The sequence below is a fragment of the Oreochromis aureus genome, linkage group 14 (assembly GCF_013358895.1).
Source record: "Oreochromis aureus strain Israel breed Guangdong linkage group 14, ZZ_aureus, whole genome shotgun sequence".
Taxonomy (NCBI): Eukaryota; Metazoa; Chordata; class Actinopteri; order Cichliformes; family Cichlidae; genus Oreochromis; species Oreochromis aureus.
In genome coordinates this window covers 12647793-12665579 of record NC_052955.1, presented here as the reverse complement: position 1 = coordinate 12665579, position 17787 = coordinate 12647793, and the positions used below count along the sequence as shown (strand labels likewise).

Here is a 17787-nt window from a genome sequence, read left to right as displayed (position 1 = left end):
AAACTAAGTCGATTCTGCATGATTACAACGCCTCAGTCTGCACACTGTGGACAGGTCGTGCAGAGTTCGTGATGCCAGCTCATCATTCATTTCCAGAAACAACAACAACACCCCCACAAAAGCACAGCGCCGCCTCCTTGTTTTACTGTCCTGATGATGTTCTTCCTGTCATGCATCCTTCTTATTCCAGTGTTCAGTCACAAACTCTCCAAGGCTACACAGATGTTTCTTTCCTGCAGATTTTATTTTCATTTATTTATTTAGTCTTTTGTTATAGTCTCTACGGATACTTTTCTGTGTTTGTTGGTTTCCTGCCTTGCCAAATTTTGATACTGCCGGCTGTTAATAATTATGATGTGGCTGTATTACAAAACATATTGCTGTTGTTCAGAGAGTGGAAGAAACACTTTCATTACTATTAAATATTACTGATTTTAGTTGCAACTGAATAGAAATATATGTATTATTTCGATTCACCAGTAGATCATCTTGACCACGTCTACTTGCGTAGATGTGTTGAGTTGCTGGCGCGTGATTGGCTGATTAGATTGCATTAACGACCAGTTGGGCCTAATAAAGTGGCCAAGGAGTGTTTCCCAAATAGTTATCAGAGTTAATTATACTCTGCAGTTACACGTTTCAAACAAATGCCGTATACAAAATAGATTCTCATGTACAGAAGTATCAACATAAAGTGAGAATAAATAAAATCTGAATAATATATATTATAATTTTTTCTTTTAAAATTTAGAGCGAGGGGCCGGCTGCTCAGCGTCGATTCAGCCACGGGTTCCTCTCAAACGTGGGGGTCTCCATCGTTCATAGACTCGGACACTCAGCTGTATTTTCTCGCCCTGTGGGAGCAGACAGCAGGCAGCCCATCAGACTCCTGTTGCCTCCAGAGGACGGCGCTGAGGCGCCCGGCGCAGACCGGACTCCTCCGGCTTTTATCTCTGTCTTTCTGCCCGAGTTCCCACACCGTAGATGTCCCGATCATTTCCAGGTACTGCGGATCACAACACAACCCAGTTAAAGAAGCAAAGAGAAGAAGTTCTTTAGGAGAAACAGAAAGATAACTGGGCCTTATTCTATGCTTACAGATCCTGGGCTTCATAGCTAAAGGCTCATTTGGACCCATCCTAAAAGTGAAAGATATTTCCAAAGAGAAGATCTATGCAGTTAAGGTCAATCCAGTATTAACTAAAGACTGTTAAAAATGTGATACTTTTGGACATCTTTAGTGTAATTTTCTGTGTTGACACACAGGTTCTGCCAAAGTCTGAGTTATTGAAGCATGGGGTCCTGGAGCAGTCAAAAGAGGAAGTCATCATTCAGGTACAACTGTGCCAGTGATAGAAACAAAATTCAAATAGTAGAAATTAAAATAATCAAATACATTTTTATGTCACCTAGTAAATAGGGATTGTAGCAGAGATTGTTTTTTACAGACATATGGGCAAAATTTAAGCTCCTGTAGGAACCCCTATGCTGAGGCTAATGATAAATGAGAAACAAATTCATTATGCCGATAAACAAATATTACATCTGCATGCAGCTGAATTATAGAGTGCTATAAACTGTCTATGCGCTGGCCATAAATACTTACCAATAGGTCAAGGTGCAATATTCTTAGTAGAGCTTCCCAAAGTATAAACTGGAGAGGATATCATTGCTGAAAGGAATTTATTCATGTCAAGCAAAAATTTCTAATGTTATTTAATACAAATAGTAGTTATATGGTTATTATAGAAAAGCACAAACTATGTACAATTATAAATGTGATGATAAAAGTGGACCAATTATGCTCATTTCCAGCTTCATATTGCCGTCTTTGGATGCTACTATCCAAAAAGGGAGTGCAAACAGGCAAACCCAGGTGTAGATACAGCTGAGGGGCAATGGAATAAATTAAGCTGTAATGAATAATAGCGAAGGTGAAATGAGCCTTGGGGTTGCCGGAGGTGGTGTCTAGGCTGATGGCTGAGCCAGAGGGCTGGGTGCATTGTTGGGCAGACTGAGCAGGAGATAGAGACAAGACTGGAGCCAAGCTAAGGGTAAATATGAAAAATAAGATGCAAGAATCAGGATCAGGACAAGTGGCAATGATCTAACTTTAACAATAAACTCAAAGGCTTGACTGTAGAGTTCCACATAAAGCAGAGTGGAGGGGGGCTTAGCTGGTGATGGTCTGCCCTGACTCCACACCTGCCTCCACACCTGCAAACAAGAAGACGCAGCAGCTCTTACAGGGAGAGGTGGTTAGAGCCGCTCAAGCAGGCAATTCCAACTGCCAGACTAGCCAACCAGCATAGCTTTGCATGACTCACAATTCAAAATAATCCTTATCTGTCTAATACTTGGCTTTGGTGCACCCCTTCTGTTTATCCACTGTCGGGGAGATTTTTTTCTGATTGGCTGTACTTTACAAACACAAGGTTTGTCATCAGGTGGGTGGACTCTCAGAACTCACAGCGAAAATTGATGACCAGTCTGATGAACTGTACACTGACCTCAGTATTTAAAATTTTGCTATAATATGAGGATCATTTATAACAGTTTAATACAGTAAATAAGTAATGACATAATAGGTCCACTTAGAGGATTACAGTAAGAGGTGTGGCATAGTTTCTGTCCATAGTCTGTAGTCCTCACGCTGTAGGAAACTCTCTGTGCATCCCTCACTAAATGTTCACTGTCGATCTGTGTGTGTCGACTGTTGCATTGCAGCGGCAGCTCAAACACCCTTTTATCCACAATCTGCAGGACTGCTGGCAGACGCAGCGCCATCTCTTCATTAGTGAGTTAATAAATAGAAACGATGGCACTGCTCGACCCTCCCCTCTTCTGCTATCCTTTGTTGTTCCTGAGAAGTTCCCCCTTTCCCGATCTTTGGTCCCATAGAAAAAAAAGTTGTCAACTGTACAACCAAGCAGTCTAAAAAAAATCTCTGGATAGTGAAGAGGCGCACTGCCATCTAATGAGCGTGTTGGGTAAAACTGTCCTCTGCTCAGTGTGGCTGCAGCTGCTGTGTGACCTTTGTTTACCTACTGTTGTCACAAATTCAGTTTTTTTTTTCAGTTAAGATTACTGAAATGGCTAAAAGATGTTTAACAAAACAAAGAGCATGTGTGTTTTAGGCCTAACCCTCTTCCTGACTTCTTCCTTTCCCCAGCCACAGTGGGATGAACAAATAGTTTTTTTTACTTTAAGTTTCCTTGCAGTTTGCTTTATTTTATTTTTATTTCCGCCTTTAGTGATTTACTTATACACGCTGCTGAATTCAAAGTGCTGAGAAGTATGTTTGTGTCTGGTCCTCTGCAGTGTGTGACTACTGCAGTACTGGTGACCTGCACACTTGTTGGTTACTGAAGGGCCACTTTGGGGAGGAAGAGGTTCGGCTCATTGCTGCAGAGCTGGGCAGCGCACTGGGTTAGTGTTCATCAAATGACTTGTACTGTCACAGAAATTATGCTTGAGCGCACAGTACAGGTTTTTTTTTAAAAACGGATTAATGTCATTTAATTCTTGCTCTCTGTCTCTGATTTATTTCTAGGATTCCTACATGACTTAGGAATCATGCACAGAGATATAAAAGTATGATATTTTTAATTTTAATCACTCTTGTAACTTCCACACGTGTGTGTTTAGAACTTTTAATGGTTATGGCTTTGCTGATTTTTTTTCAGATGGAGAACATTCTATTAAATGATCAAGGTAATGCTCTCCTGCAGTTGTTGATGATAGACTTTTAAGACTGAAGCATTTAGAGAAATTGTGGTTAGATGGGTACGGATGCAACGCAGGTAACAGCAGATAAGCATGACATCACAGCTCAGGAGCTTTGCCAAGACACTAACTTAAAACCTCTTTAAAATCTCTTTAATATAAACTTGACAACTTCAAGACCCCTCTTGCGGAAACATTTATGGTTTTATTTCTACAAATCAGTCTCTCTTTGTTTTTTGCCTCTATTCAGGTCACCTTCGACTGTCTGATTTCGGTCTGTCTCGCCGCCTGAAACGAGGAGGGCGAGCTTTTACAATATGTGGGACGATCCAGTACATGGGTGAGATTTGTGGTCGTGCCACAGATACTCTGTGATTGTTTTCCATGACTAACATTAACATGAGAGCCTCACCTGCGTTTCATTCCCCCTGGATTCAGTTGACCCAGTTGTGGATGTGATGCACCTGTAATGTATTCTGCATGTTATTACTTTTTGCTCTATTATTAAGAGGTATTTTCTGCCCTGGGTATTTCATTGCATTTAACTTTTTTATTTTATACACACACACATATATATATAAACATATATGTGGATGTGTGGATCTCTGTTTTGGGTGAGCAGCTCCTGAAATCTTGAGCGGGGGTCCGTACAACCATGCTGCTGACTGGTGGTCTCTTGGGATTATGCTATTCTCACTGGCGACAGGAAAGGTGAAGACACTTAAACTCACTATTTCATTGGCTCTGTGTGTAGAAAAGTGTCTGAAAGTGCAGATTATTTTTGCTTTAAATCCACTTGTTTCTCTATTTGTAGTTTCCACTAATGGCAGAAGTAGACCACTGTCGAATGCTGGCAAAGGTCAGAGATTTTTCTTATGTGCTGCCCGAGACCTTCAGCTCTGCTCTGATCCTACTCCTCACTGAGGTCAGAATCCACTGCTCTTTTTACTTTGAGCCACCTTAGAGCTATAGTGACACACCTATCCATTTATCACCTTACTGATGCAGCTTTTGTGCAAGAATCCGGTGAACCGCCTTCGTAATCTGGAGTGTTTCAAGATGCAGATGTTCTTCCGTGGCACTTCATTCGACCCTTACATCCTCCAGAAGACACCGGTTGACTTCATCCTAGAGCTCAGGACGCACCCTGATTGGGCAGCCAAATCCACAAGAGGCTTTTCATTGGATTACTTCGATAACTTTGACTGTGATCACATCCTTCACTCCCCCCGTGAGTCCCAGTGAAGTCATGGGCTAGTCAAAGTCTCCTACTTTGGCCAGTGTGGACCTAAAATTGCCTGCAGAGCAGACTTGCAAAGTGTAAAATCGATCTGTGTTTATGGACACTAGATACATGAATTCTGCATGTGATGGTATTTCCATAACAGACTTGTTTCTCTACAGACTTTTGTTACCTCTCTGAATTAAAAGTTTAAAGTTACTTTTTCTTAAATACTTGTGAAAAATATTAACAGTTCAGTTTAACAATTAATGTTATAGGAAGCATTTTTAACTGAAACTTCAGCATGTCTCGTCCATGATGCAGTTGAAGGTGAGGTTTTGATGTCTCTATACACATGTGTCCTTGTATTACTGTATATCATTTTATGTTGTTGCTAACAGTTGTTTAATATACACTGTCTGTTGTTTTTAAATGCAATTGCTCAAATAAAGTTTAATTTTTAAAATAAAGTATTCATTTATTTATGTTTATTATTTCTTAATATTCTATGATGTAGTTAGAGCAGTGGTTGTCAAACTGTGGTGCAGGTCCTGCTGGTGGGGGAGTAGAGCCACTACAAGGAGCGACCAGTGACGAAAAACAAATGAGTGACACTGAGTTGAATGAACACGGTCTTCCTGACCTTTGTTTCACTGATTAAGCTGGGTGTGTTAATGATTAATAAAGAATTGCGGGGCCTGAACTTTTTTCTTTTCAGAAACAGTTTAAAGACCACAGAGCTACAGTGTGGTTTTATATTTCTGTGTTTAATGGTGGACCATGTTTTTCTTGTTTTCCCCATTGCTGTGTAGTCAACCATTTCTGGATTTTAAGATTAGACTTAAAACTTTATGTTGACAGTGTCAGTTAGTTGTGGCAGGCATAGTTAGGACTGCAGGACTCTTCGGAGACGAGAGGTGACTGAAAACGCAGCTGACCAAACTTCACAACAAACAAAACCAAAATGGAACTAATGAACACACAGCAAGTCCGACGCGACACTTGCTTGAGGGAACAGGGCTTACACAGGGGAGTAATTTGACAGGACACAGCTTCAAGAAGCCAGACACACTAACCTAAGACAAAGGTCATGAATCACTACTCCGAGACACGGACTCAAACAGAGAGACTGTAAAGATGACACACGGAACTGAACTATAAGTGAAACCTCTTTCATGGATTTGAACTCTAATAATAATTTGCATTCTGAGAAAACAATAGATAATACCAGAGAAGCATAAAGAAAAATGAGTAAACCAAAACACCTACCTGAAAGGGTTTCATTTTATAGGTCTTTTCAGGTTTATATCAGAATAAAAATGAGGAACAGCACAAAAACATAAATGAGCACTTCTGAAAAACATAAATGAGCCTTCTGTATTTTCTGTTGGGCACTTTTCTTATCTCAGGTATCTAAGTGTACCTGGATACACTATGGCCAACTTTCAGCCTTGGTTTGGCCTATTTACAGGAGTGCTCACAAACCCACTGAGGACAACCAATAATAGGACAGAAAATTGAGGACCAGATAAAGTATCATCATTAGAAGCTTTTAATTAGGTAACAGAGAAAAAGTCGAGGGTCCCAGAGGAGGCAGCCACACATAATTGCTGTACTTCTTGAAGTCATGAATCTATTTAAAGCTGCATCTCCTGAATGGGAGTGCACCAGCTCCTCCCACCACTGCCTCCTGACATTGAATTCCCTCTCAGGCCCTTGTCTTAGACAGGTCCACCATGCCTGTGTTGTGGCTGTATAGTGGCAGGCAGTCCATTGACCCATATCTGCTTTTAGAGGCACACTGACCCACAATAGTGAAGAGAGGAGTCCCCTGAAATCCTGGAGGGCCATCCCACAGACTCTCACCAAATAGTAACATTACATAACTGAACACAACAGAAAACATATAGTTCATGCAGCTTATCCTGCAAATGTGCACAGAGACACAGAGTGAGACTCAAGTAGTCACAATCAAATTCAAAAGCCATGAAATGATCCCGACTGGCTGATGATAAGCAGCGTTCAAGTTTGCATTTTAAACTTTTTAAACCATTTGAAACTTTTCATTTTCAAACAGAAAGCAATTGCACAAAATAAGGAAGCAAAAAAAATGGTTGAAAACCTGCTCTTCATAGTGGAAATGATCTAGTTGACCTAATTTCCTTCTGATTTGGCCCATTTTGACATGTTCTTTTACACTGACTGGAACCTGGAAATGATTTCCATTTGTGGAACTTTCCATCATTTTTTTCACAGTTTAAAGCGCTGCGGAAAAGCCACTGAGTGCACGAATTGCTCGGAGACTCAAACACCCCTGAGAATTTGAGGGTGAAGATCAAATTATCAGGAGATTTCAAACCGTCCTCAGGGCACATTTTTACTAATTAGAGTAAAAATAGCACACCACGGGGTGTGGTTAAACGCCTCATTTAGGCCCTTATTGGACAGAAGGTTCTGACTTAATACATGATTTTGTGTTTTGCAAGCAACCTCCACATGTGGGAAGCATTATTAAAAACAATTTGCACGTAAAAGATAAAGTAAACCAGTTAAAACGCCACGTTTCTAAGCATTGCTGAGTCAAAGTGAGTGTGGCCATGTGAAAAATTCTATATCAATGTGATAAAAATGGAGCTAAATGAATTAAAAAAATCACTATATTTAAATAGAACAATGAATCATCACATTTTTTTACTCATGTGGGGCAAAGGTGGGCGTACACGCTCCGCCCAGGGGTGTTGGCTTGTGAGGTGTGACACACTTGAGCTGGATACAAACTAAAGCTGGCAGGGAGGCTCCATCAGTGTTCATTGCGTCAGTAGATGAGACCCATCTTAATTTCAGGTAAGAGCTTTTATCTTGTTATTTTTATATTCAACTGATTTTAATGCTGTCTTCACAAACTTGAAATACAAGCTGCCTTTAGATTTTATAAAATTTTGAAGATTTGTGCAGCAGCTCTGACAATTCCATATATTTTTTACACTGCTATCAGTGTTTGATCAACTGTGATTAAGGATTTTTGCAGTCTTTCCCACCTAATTAGCCTGTTCCTAGTGCTGTGAAAATCACATCTGGGAATCAGCAAATATTTGAATGGCATCCAAGCCTGCACTTACTATTAAAGGGAGTTAAAGTGATAAACCTTTTCTTCACATTACCAAACTCAAAGCTTTATAAACAGCTGCAGACACGCTCATTATTGGAAAAGTACCAATATGGATCAATCTGCTGTTACTGTATCCTGCAACCCAAACAAGCTCCGACATCTTTAAGGTAGATAGTTGATAGGAGGACGGGTGTTAAATCTAGATAAAACTGGACTGATTTTCTGTTTGATTCCACTTCAGTGTCTGCCCTTTTTAGCTGCTAAGATCAGTCAAATCTTCTTCCAAAGGCTGCTCAGATAATCAGTCACTCAGGATGACGCATCAGTTCCCAACGATCTCCGAGGCTCAGAAGAGGGAGCTGCATGAGACCGCTTTACGCATAGTTTCTCCAGGGAAGGGCATCCTGGCTGCAGATGAGTCTGTAGGTCTGTAGCGCTCCTTCTTTAAACATGCACATTTAGTGAGTGCACACCTTATGTCGCTGATCAAGCCAATCCAATCAAAGAATGTAAGTTCTCACCTCGTTCATATGTCACTGACAATACACCCACTGCAGGCAGTATGGCTAAGCGGCTGGCTCAAGTTGGAGTGGAGAACACGGAGGAGAACCGCAGGCAGTATCGCCAGATCCTCTTCAGTGCGGACGATCGCATCAACAGCTGCATCGGAGGGGTCATCTTCTTCCACGAGACCCTGTACCAACACTCTGACAATGGCGTTCCCTTTGTCAAAATGATCAGGGACAGGGGAATCCTGGTTGGAGTCAAGGTCTGACCACTTAGGATTAAATCTGTTTATGTTATCAACTTTTTATGATAATAAGTTTGGATTTTGATTCAAATCATTTTCTGCATTCTTCAGGTTGACAAAGGTGTTGTTCCCCTGGCAGGAACTTGTGGAGAAACCACCACACAGGGTCAGTCAGACTCATACTGGACCGCTGCTGATATCAACCATTTTATCAGCACAATTTCCCATTTATGAACATTTCGCTTCTCTGTTTTTTTCTTTGTATTTTTTACCCTTCTCCACAGGTCTGGATGGATTGTCTGAGCGTTGTGCGCAGTATAAAAAGGACGGCGCTGTCTTCGCAAAGTGGCGCTGTGTGCTCAAAATTAGTGACGTCAATCCATCAAAGCTGGCTATCACAGAAAATGCGAATGTTCTTGCACGTTACTCTAGTATCTGCCAGCAGGTCAGAACTCCAAATCATAAAGCCTAAATGCTTATCCACACATCACTGTGATCTAATGCATATACAGTGTTTGATCATCTTTTTTTCCTTGAACAGCATGGCATCGTGCCCGTCATAGAGCCAGAGATTTTGCCTGATGGTGATCATGACCTGAAGCGCTGCCAGTATGTCACTGAGAAGGTAGGGATTGGTTGCACTTTTACTTTTATGGATTTTCCAGACATTCTGTACCACTCTGCTGCTTCTTTAGTAAAACAGCGTCTGTGTTGCAGGTCCTGGCTGCAGTGTACAAGGCCATGTCAGACCATCACGTGTACCTCGAAGGCACTCTGCTCAAACCCAACATGGTCACTCCTGGACACAGCTGCTCCACCAAGTACAGCCCAGAGGAGGTTGCAATGGCAACCCTCACTGCTCTGCGCCGCACAGTTCCCCCAGCTGTGACAGGTAAGTTAAAATGATGGTCTCATTTAGAGGTTTAGAAACAGAAACGTGTGCAGAAACCAAACACAACAAATTCATGTTTTTGTCCACAGGAATTGCTTTTCTGTCAGGAGGTCAGAGTGAAGAGGAGGCCTCTATCCACCTTAATGCCATCAACAACTGCCCTCTGCCCAAACCCTGGGTCCTGACGTTCTCCTTCGGACGAGCCCTGCAGGCGTCTGCACTCAGAGCCTGGAGAGGACATAAAGAGAACGAGAAAGCCGCCACTGAACAGTTCATCAAGAGAGCAGAGGTACCTTCCAGTCTTTTTTTAATGCACACATAAAAAAAGAACCAGCTGCTATTTGTATGACATTTCTCTGCTTGTTTGCTTTCTGTTGTATCTGCAGGTGAACAGTCTGGCATGTCAGGGAAAGTACACTGGTGGAGATAACTATGGAGAGGATGGCCAGCGCATTTACGGTTCCTGCCATGCATATTGAAGAGTATAAAAAGAACATTTTAACTAGCAGTGTGTTCTTCCACACCATAACAAGATATATTACAGAGGAGCTGTACTGCATATTCTTAGGTTATTTCAGAATATTGGCCTACATAATGATATTAAATGAAATATCTTGCCTTGACAAATGAGAACAATCAGAACATGGCCTTGGCTGTTTCTAACACATGTGCTGAATGAAAGGCTTATGCTTTACTTGTGTTGTGGCAGTACTTTGACTAGAGCTTTAAATCCTGCAGTTAATGTTGCAATGTCGGCCTATGTGTGCTTCAGAGTAATGATATTAGTTCAACTCAAAACACAGTTAACTAAATAGTTAAAGCAGCTGAATCTATGCGATACAGCTCCTAATCTATTATTCAGAAGTTGTTATGTGAAGCTTCTGTGCTTGTGTGACAGAGAAAGTGGATTTGTGTAGTTCATTTTCTTTATTTAGTTAGCAGTGAACATGCACAAATAGACATATTGTAAGAGAATTAGCTTGAAGCTAATTTGCATCTACAGTCCCCAGGTATGAAGTACAATCAGCTCAATAAGTAATATACAACACATGCTGATGTGTTTTATCATTCTTAGTAGCATTATATGTCTAATAAACATATTTCAAATGTAAGTATTTAGGCAATAAAACTGTGTTCTAGTAACGTCTGATTGAGATGTTTTGTTTTATGAAGGTTAAACCCTGTAATTTAAGGGTATTCTATATGTTATCTAATGTGTCAAATGTCCAGAATTTGGCATTTATTTAATTTAGCAGAAAAGGCATCTGGCACGTGATGCTGAAGCGCTTCTGTGATATTCTTTGTCAGTTACAGTTCATTTCCACCAGTCTGTAGTTTGACATATGTGTAACTCTGAATAGTTCAAAATGTCACATTCAAACATTTATGGACATGTTTTTTCCATTTCAACCCTGGTCCAAGTATTTTTTTTAAATAAAAAACTAGCAACAAATTTACTCACAACAGTTTCCTACAAAACAGCGTGATGTACCCTTGATAATGTTTTGACACATCAGTATATATCTGGAGCCTATCCCAGCTGTCTTAGGGCAAGAGACAGGATACACCCTGGACAGGTTGCCAGTCTGTCCCAGATCTAACACATAGAGACAGACAACCATTCGCACTCACGTTCACATTCAATTAACCTAACCCCACTAACTGCATGTCTTTGGATCGTGGGATGAAGCCAAAGTACCCAAAGAGAAGCCACGCAAACACGGGGAGAACATGCAAACTCCACACAGAAAGACCCTAGATTTAATTTATTTGTGTTATATTAATATAAAAATAAAATAATATTACTACATGAGATTACAAATATTTGAATCTAAATTTTAATGAATGTACTCAGTATGTACACAAGCAGCAAGAGAATTTGAAAAAATGTTCTGTTGCCTACATTGTAGAGGGTGACACCTCCTCCCCACTTAAACCGTTAAGCTGGTACAGTAAGGGGTTACAGTGAGATTCAGCTGGTGTAGTGTCTCAGCATGGGGAAAAGAACCACATCTCACAATGTATATGTAGATGCTTCTTAATGTACATGCTGTGATCAGCTGACCTGTTGCTCTTTTACACAACTGAATTCAACAAGATAATAGCAGACGTTTCACAGCTATCTTGGCTGATTTCCATTTTCTATACTGAGGGTCCACTGCATATTGTTTTCATACTAGACTGTATACAGTTGTTATGAAGGTAGAATTCTGTGAATTAACTGAACCATCATCATCTTAAACTGAAATTAGTCTACTACAATTGATGTAGTAGACTAATTCACCACAGTACGACAAACTAACCTCTGCATCCCATACAAACTACAGACTATTTCATGTGACATTTGCATAACACAAAGTTAGTATAGCTTAGTTTGTTTTGCAGGAATATCCTATATGTGATTAAAATTATGACATTACATGTAAGTTTTAAATTTGAAGTTTATCAAGCGTCACCGAGCAAAATATCTATATTACCTTTAAATATAACCTCTCTTCTTCTTCTCCTGTCTTTTCTTACATCTTTCTCCATCTCTGAGTGAAGTTTTCTCGCACGCTTTTCTCTCCCCTGGAAATACACCTTTAGCTTGCAGTTAGCTAATACACCTTCAGCTCCCAGACAGACTGTGACAAACTGCACACAAACAGTTAGTGTGTTTGCTGATATTTGTTGAGCTGATAGAAATGTTGAATTTGAAATTACCTGACAGTTAAAAAAAACATCACTCACTTCATGCTTCCTCCTCTTCTGTAGAGCTAGCTACATTTTGAAGCAAACACAACTAACGGACACCTGCACTCCTTCCGGCCTGCGTTGACTCCCAAAGCTATAAATGATACCGCTGAACCAAAAGTAAGGAGTCTGTTTTGAGAAGGTAAAAAGTAGACAGTACAGATATTTGTTTTAAAATGTAGGGAGTAAAAGTAAAAAGTTGTCAGAAAAATAAATACTCAAGTAAAGTACAAATACCTGAAAAGTCTACTTCAGTACAGTAATGTAATATTTGTACTTTGTTAGTTCCCACCTCTGCACCTTTCTACACTGTAAAATGTAATTCTAGCTGTTTGTTGTTTCAACATATTATTCTATATCAGTTTGACGATAGATGACTGAAGTTGTTGTTATAACATAGAATTACAAGTTAAAAACGTCCCAATTACACCAAAAAAGCTAACTTGAAAACTCATGTCCAGCTAAATCAGCAACTTATGTGAACTTGACAATGCGGGTAAGTTGAGCACAGCAGGATTCAAAACTGCCTCACGTGACTGCTACCGAGGTGCATCATGGGGAATTGGCGGTTAACGACATGCTCACTTTACTTGGACGTTTTCTAATCGTCTTCTTTGGAATATGCTTTCAAGGTGAGTAACATTGGTTATAACTATAAGGAAAGAGAGCTACAAAAGTTGGAACATGTTTTGAATCTATGGCATGATGTGTGTTTTTCTTTTACCGAAATGTTTGCTTTAGCTAATGTAACTTTAGCCGACAAGGTCCAGCTTGTATGTCATGACCAGACTTGACCTAATAAACTGACATATGGCCTTTTTTTATGGGTTTAATGTGGCACTGACCAAATCACAAGTATTGTGCCGCTAACTTTAAGGTTGTGCACTCACCCTGTTGCGATATTAGCAAGCTAACTCAGCTAATTAATAAAGCTTATTTCATATTGTCTCTGTACTTGTAAATTTCTTTCAAGTTCACAGGCTGTTGTATTTTGGTGGAAGTTCATTTTGGCAATATTTCCAATAACTGACTGGATTCAAAAGAACTTTTGGCAGGACTCCGATGCTTGTTGTCATCTGTTTACCCCTATGTAATCACTGAAGTTGTTATTAACTGCTGCATGCTAAGTTGCAAGAGTGCACTGAGGACTGAGACAAAATATGGTCTACAAACCAGCATTATATTAGTTTTTATCAGATAGTCCTCCAGTGTGTTTATTTTTTGCTTTAATTCTATTGTGCAGTTATTTGTTACCCTGAAATGCTTTTTATGCTTAACAACAGCTCACTATTTTGACTTATTTTGAACTCTTGTGATCAGTATGACTAGATTGTGTGAGTTTCCATACTAAAAGAGCTGTAGTGATAAAATAATTGGCATCAGAGACACTGATTTTTGGCATGATATACTGCAGAAGTTTTTTTTTTTTTTTTTTTTTTGCATAATTTACCTTTTAATTAAACTGCATTCTCTGTATTGTAACAAAACTAACATTGTTTATATGTCAGAAAATTAGCAAACATGAATAATAAATGGCGAAAACAATATAATTATAACATATATTTTTATTTTACTTATTTTAGGTCTGTGAAGCCAAACTTGATGCTGGGGATTTATTTTTGTCAGTGGAGTCAAATGGTAAGTTACAATTTGTGCATTTTGTCATACTGGAAACACCTCAGATTATATTGTAACTTAATAGCTCTGTAGAACAAATGATATAAAGATTGTAGTGTCAGGGTACTTCTTAAGAAGTAATATGGCACTATTGATGATCACATGCAGGTGGCATAAACTAAATATTCAGACGTGTTACCAACAAATGATTCATTAACAAAAGCAATGGAGCAGACTGTTTAGGTTCTTGTGGTTGTAATAACATCCATAACTCCAGGTTTGTCATTAATTTATTTTCACAGGTCTAGATGATCACATCTGACTTTGTCATTTAAATGAGGTGGACTTGCAAACTTTGCACTCTTTTGGGTAAATTGCTGTCCACTACATATACACAGAATCTGCACAGTATTTCAGATCTAAAAAGGAGTATGTAATGGACTTGCTGGCTTTAATGTAAAAAGCCTGTTGTGTAACTTTAATGAGGCAGTTGGACTAAAACAGTATTGCTCATCAAGGTAAACATCTGAGGAATAAGGAAACTGTTACTTGTCCTTTTACTCAGTGTTTTTTTAATCGCACGTTTACTAAAGTTTTACATCACATAAGTCATTTTCACAATCATTCTACTTTAAAAGATTTCAAGACAGAGCTTATTGTTCTCTGAACTTCCTTGTTTGCTGAACGGCAGGTAAAGTGCATCTTTTTGTTTGTTTACTTTTGTGTGTTTGTGTTTTCTCTAATGGGCCTCAGATGACTGTTTGCTTAAATTTGGGTCTCAAAGAATCTTTTTTTTATTCTGTCTGTACTCTCCACCCCTCTTCTTCTATTGCTCAGGTTGAAGCAGAATTTGCCCGCCTTACATCTGTTGACCTGAAAGGGTTCCTTTTTGCTGTGCTTGACCATTATGGAGAGGTTCGTGGAGCTGTACAAAATCAAGAGCGGCATAGGAGGGCTAACTAGGCTCATAAGATGCTTCGGAGATGATGTAAGTGTTCAACTGCGTAAATCTAATCCTTTGTTTAAGTTTTAGGTTATCCAGTTCAACTGATGAACTCATTGAAAGAAAGCTGATAAGTAAAGTCTGTCATCATATTTCACAACTGGACATTTAGTGTGGTAACTTTTACAGAATCTATGTATATTGGTGGTAGGTTGGATATCATATTCTACTTGAATATCCTGATAAGCCTGATTCAAAATCTCCAATGATAATCATATATTGATGGAATTATGTATCAAAAAGCTGTGAATTTGGAGCTGTCTACATGCTTCATAAACACTGTTTAAAAAGTGTTTTTGTTTTTTTTTTGACTTCTTTGACCAGAGCCCTACACAAAGGAAGAGCACAGAGGACCTCATTTTCTAAAGGAAGATCCTCACACACTTTCAAGACTGTGAAGGTTAGCATTGTTTCTTTTAGTAAATTTAATAATGACAGCACCACAGTGGATTTTAAATTAAAAAGTACATGTGTACTTTTTCCTCACCAAATGTATTATTACAAGATTTTTGACACTGGATTTGGTCTGGGTTTCAGAGAAACTAACTGGCAAGCTAGCATTGATATTATTAGTGTCTTGTGTTTATTCATGTCTTCACCAGGGTCTTTGACATTTCGCTGCTGTACTGTTCACTTTAGCTTTACGCTTGATTTCTCACATTGTATATTGTAATGGCAGAGATATTAGGATATTTAAGGGGCTGCAGTGGCTGCTACAGCTGTGGGGGGCAATACTTTGGTGAAATGTCCTGGACCCTGAAAATAGACTGTGTAGACTGGGTAAGCAATTAAAGGTTACTGGCCGAGAGTCATTGGGCAGCTGGGTAAAGGTGGATGTTGATATTCAGTGCCAATTATGCAACCTGTTCAGCCATGTCTATATGCTCTTTTTCATGCTGTTAATATAGGGGAAAATAAACTTTAATCAATAAACTGATTAAAGAAGCATTGTCTATGGAGCCACAATCTGATCCTGTAGTGTAGCTGCAGTTTGCACATTTCATGTATTCTCAGCCAGATTTGGTTTAGAGCACAGCCAATATTTAGCATAAGTAGATTTAAATTCACACACTGGTGATGGCAAGCTACATTGTAGCCACAGCCGCCCTGGGGCGCACTGGCAGAGGCGAGGCTGCCGGACACTGGCACCACCGGGCCCTCTGACCACCACCAGTAGGCAACAGGTGAAGTGTCTTGCCCAAGGACACAACGACTGAAACTGTCGGAGCCGGGCTCGAACCGCAACCTTCCAATTATAAGACGAACTGTCAACTCTTCAGCCACGATTCAGTCATCCACCCATGTGTGTGAATGACTGAACGTGTAAAGCGCTTTTGGAGTCCTTAGGGGACTAGTAAAGCGCTATACAAATACAGGCCATTTACCATTTAAATTGAAAATTTTGTTTGAATTCTGCAATTGAAGACATGCTCAGTTATTTATGAACATGGTCTTTGTTTAAAGCAAGAAATGGATTTGTAACATGGGGTGCATATCTCATTCTGAAAAACTTTAACAACTAATAAGTGTTACCCAAAGCTAATCACCATCATCCAAAGCATCAGTATGGCTCTTTCTTGGAAAGACATGAATTGTTAAGCACAAGGGATATTGTGTAATTGTAATTGTGTAATTTTTTTTTTCTTTTTTTGTCTTTGAACCCTTTATAGCCGACAGGTATTGAAGACACGCTTAAGAGGATGAAAGTTGGCATTGCGATGGTGAAAGAAGAAGACATCATCGATGTGTTGGTTGTCCTTGAGGCGGCAGTAATCCTGTCTCAATCTGAGGGATGTCTCAGTGCCATTTCCATGCTGATGGGCCTTCTTTTGCCCTCAACATAGACTATCCAACGGAACTTAAGGACATCTTTGAAGTCATTCAGAACGCCCCTAATGAACATTGGTGGAAGGCAGTGCGCCTCACTAGTGCATGGTCTAAGAAACAGACTCTTGCAGAAAGCCATGCAGAACTGTAATTGTATGCTCCTTAGTGTTAAGGACAGTTTTTATTTTACTGTTTGTTTTTTATTCTTGCAAGTTCTCATTCTCACTTTTGTATGTCACTAAATGACTACACTTTACATTCCATATTAGACAATTACTCATTTGTTCATGGTTTAAGAAACTTATGTGAACAACAATATGCTGGACTTTGCAGATGCTTATCTCATGCAAGTCAGTAGTTTTCCTTTGTTTTGCAATTGAGCAGACTCAAACTGATGTTTTGAAATATTCATATTATCAAATGTTTCAGAAGCATGCACTCATTTTCAGAGATATTGGTTCTGTGGAATTTGTTGCAATTGTAAACGAAGACAAATACAAGAGTTTGATGTCTTAGTTGTTATAAACTGATCTTTACTGTCACTTATCAAAGGTTTTGTACTATTTTAATATTTCAAGTTTTATGCTAACAGGTGTGACTGAGCACAATGAAGTTTAAAATTTTGCAAATGTAAAGAATAACTTTTCTAAAATAGCAAGTGTCCCGTTGATACATTACATTAATGCAGACTTTATGTTGTTACTTCACAAGAATCACTACTGCTCCTAGAGTATTGGTCAGAATTTAATCTTCACCCAAACTGGGCTCAAGACCAAGTTCAAATTTATTGTTTCACAGGAGCAGCCTTTGAGTTTTGATGGATTGTGAGAAAGATGAGCTACGTCACTGATTTTTCTGTTTCTCAGATGACTAAGATGGCACAATAAATGGTGAATGTTGGGTGCTC

General features: G+C 39.4%; 2 protein-coding genes across 3 annotated transcripts; both read left to right on the top strand.

Moving 5' to 3' along the window:
- The first annotated feature begins 2045 nt into the window (after positions 1–2045).
- On the top strand, positions 2046–5418 carry rskra (ribosomal protein S6 kinase related a). The gene is made up of 8 exons (XM_031731669.2): positions 2046–2797; positions 3322–3429; positions 3554–3594; positions 3687–3714; positions 3977–4066; positions 4349–4437; positions 4541–4651; positions 4735–5418. Exons 1-8 carry the CDS (start codon positions 2686–2688, stop codon positions 4969–4971), a joined length of 816 nt encoding a protein of 271 aa, XP_031587529.2. The 5' UTR covers positions 2046–2685; the 3' UTR covers positions 4972–5418.
- A 964-nt stretch (positions 5419–6382) lies between these two features.
- Positions 6383–11109, top strand: aldoca (aldolase C, fructose-bisphosphate, a). Of its 2 annotated transcripts, none has more exons than XM_039622710.1 (9): positions 6383–7792; positions 8346–8483; positions 8615–8826; positions 8920–8974; positions 9093–9253; positions 9350–9433; positions 9526–9700; positions 9790–9989; positions 10087–11109. In XM_039622710.1, the coding sequence occupies exons 1-9, from the start codon at positions 7771–7773 to the stop codon at positions 10177–10179; spliced, it is 1140 nt and encodes a 379-aa protein (XP_039478644.1). In that variant the 5' UTR covers positions 6383–7770; the 3' UTR covers positions 10180–11109. The 2 variants fall into 2 exon arrangements, with proteins under 2 accessions (XP_039478644.1, XP_031587572.2); XM_031731712.2 differs by having other exon boundaries at positions 7762–7792; positions 8299–8483.
- Positions 11110–17787: the final 6678 nt, after the last annotated feature.

Coding starts and splice junctions, on each gene's coding strand:
- rskra (XM_031731669.2), top strand. CDS start 2,686: ATGTTCACTGTCGATCTGTGTGTGTCGACTGTTGCATTGCAGCGGCAG. Junction 3,430..3,553: donor AGAGCTGGGCAGCGCACTGG/GTTAGTGTTCAT, acceptor ATTTATTTCTAG/GATTCCTACATGACTTAGGA. Junction 3,715..3,976: donor CATTCTATTAAATGATCAAG/GTAATGCTCTCC, acceptor GCCTCTATTCAG/GTCACCTTCGACTGTCTGAT.
- aldoca (XM_039622710.1), top strand. CDS start 7,771: ATGAGACCCATCTTAATTTCAG. Junction 7,793..8,345: donor GAGACCCATCTTAATTTCAG/GTAAGAGCTTTT, acceptor CTTCTTCCAAAG/GCTGCTCAGATAATCAGTCA. Junction 9,701..9,789: donor AGTTCCCCCAGCTGTGACAG/GTAAGTTAAAAT, acceptor TTTTGTCCACAG/GAATTGCTTTTCTGTCAGGA.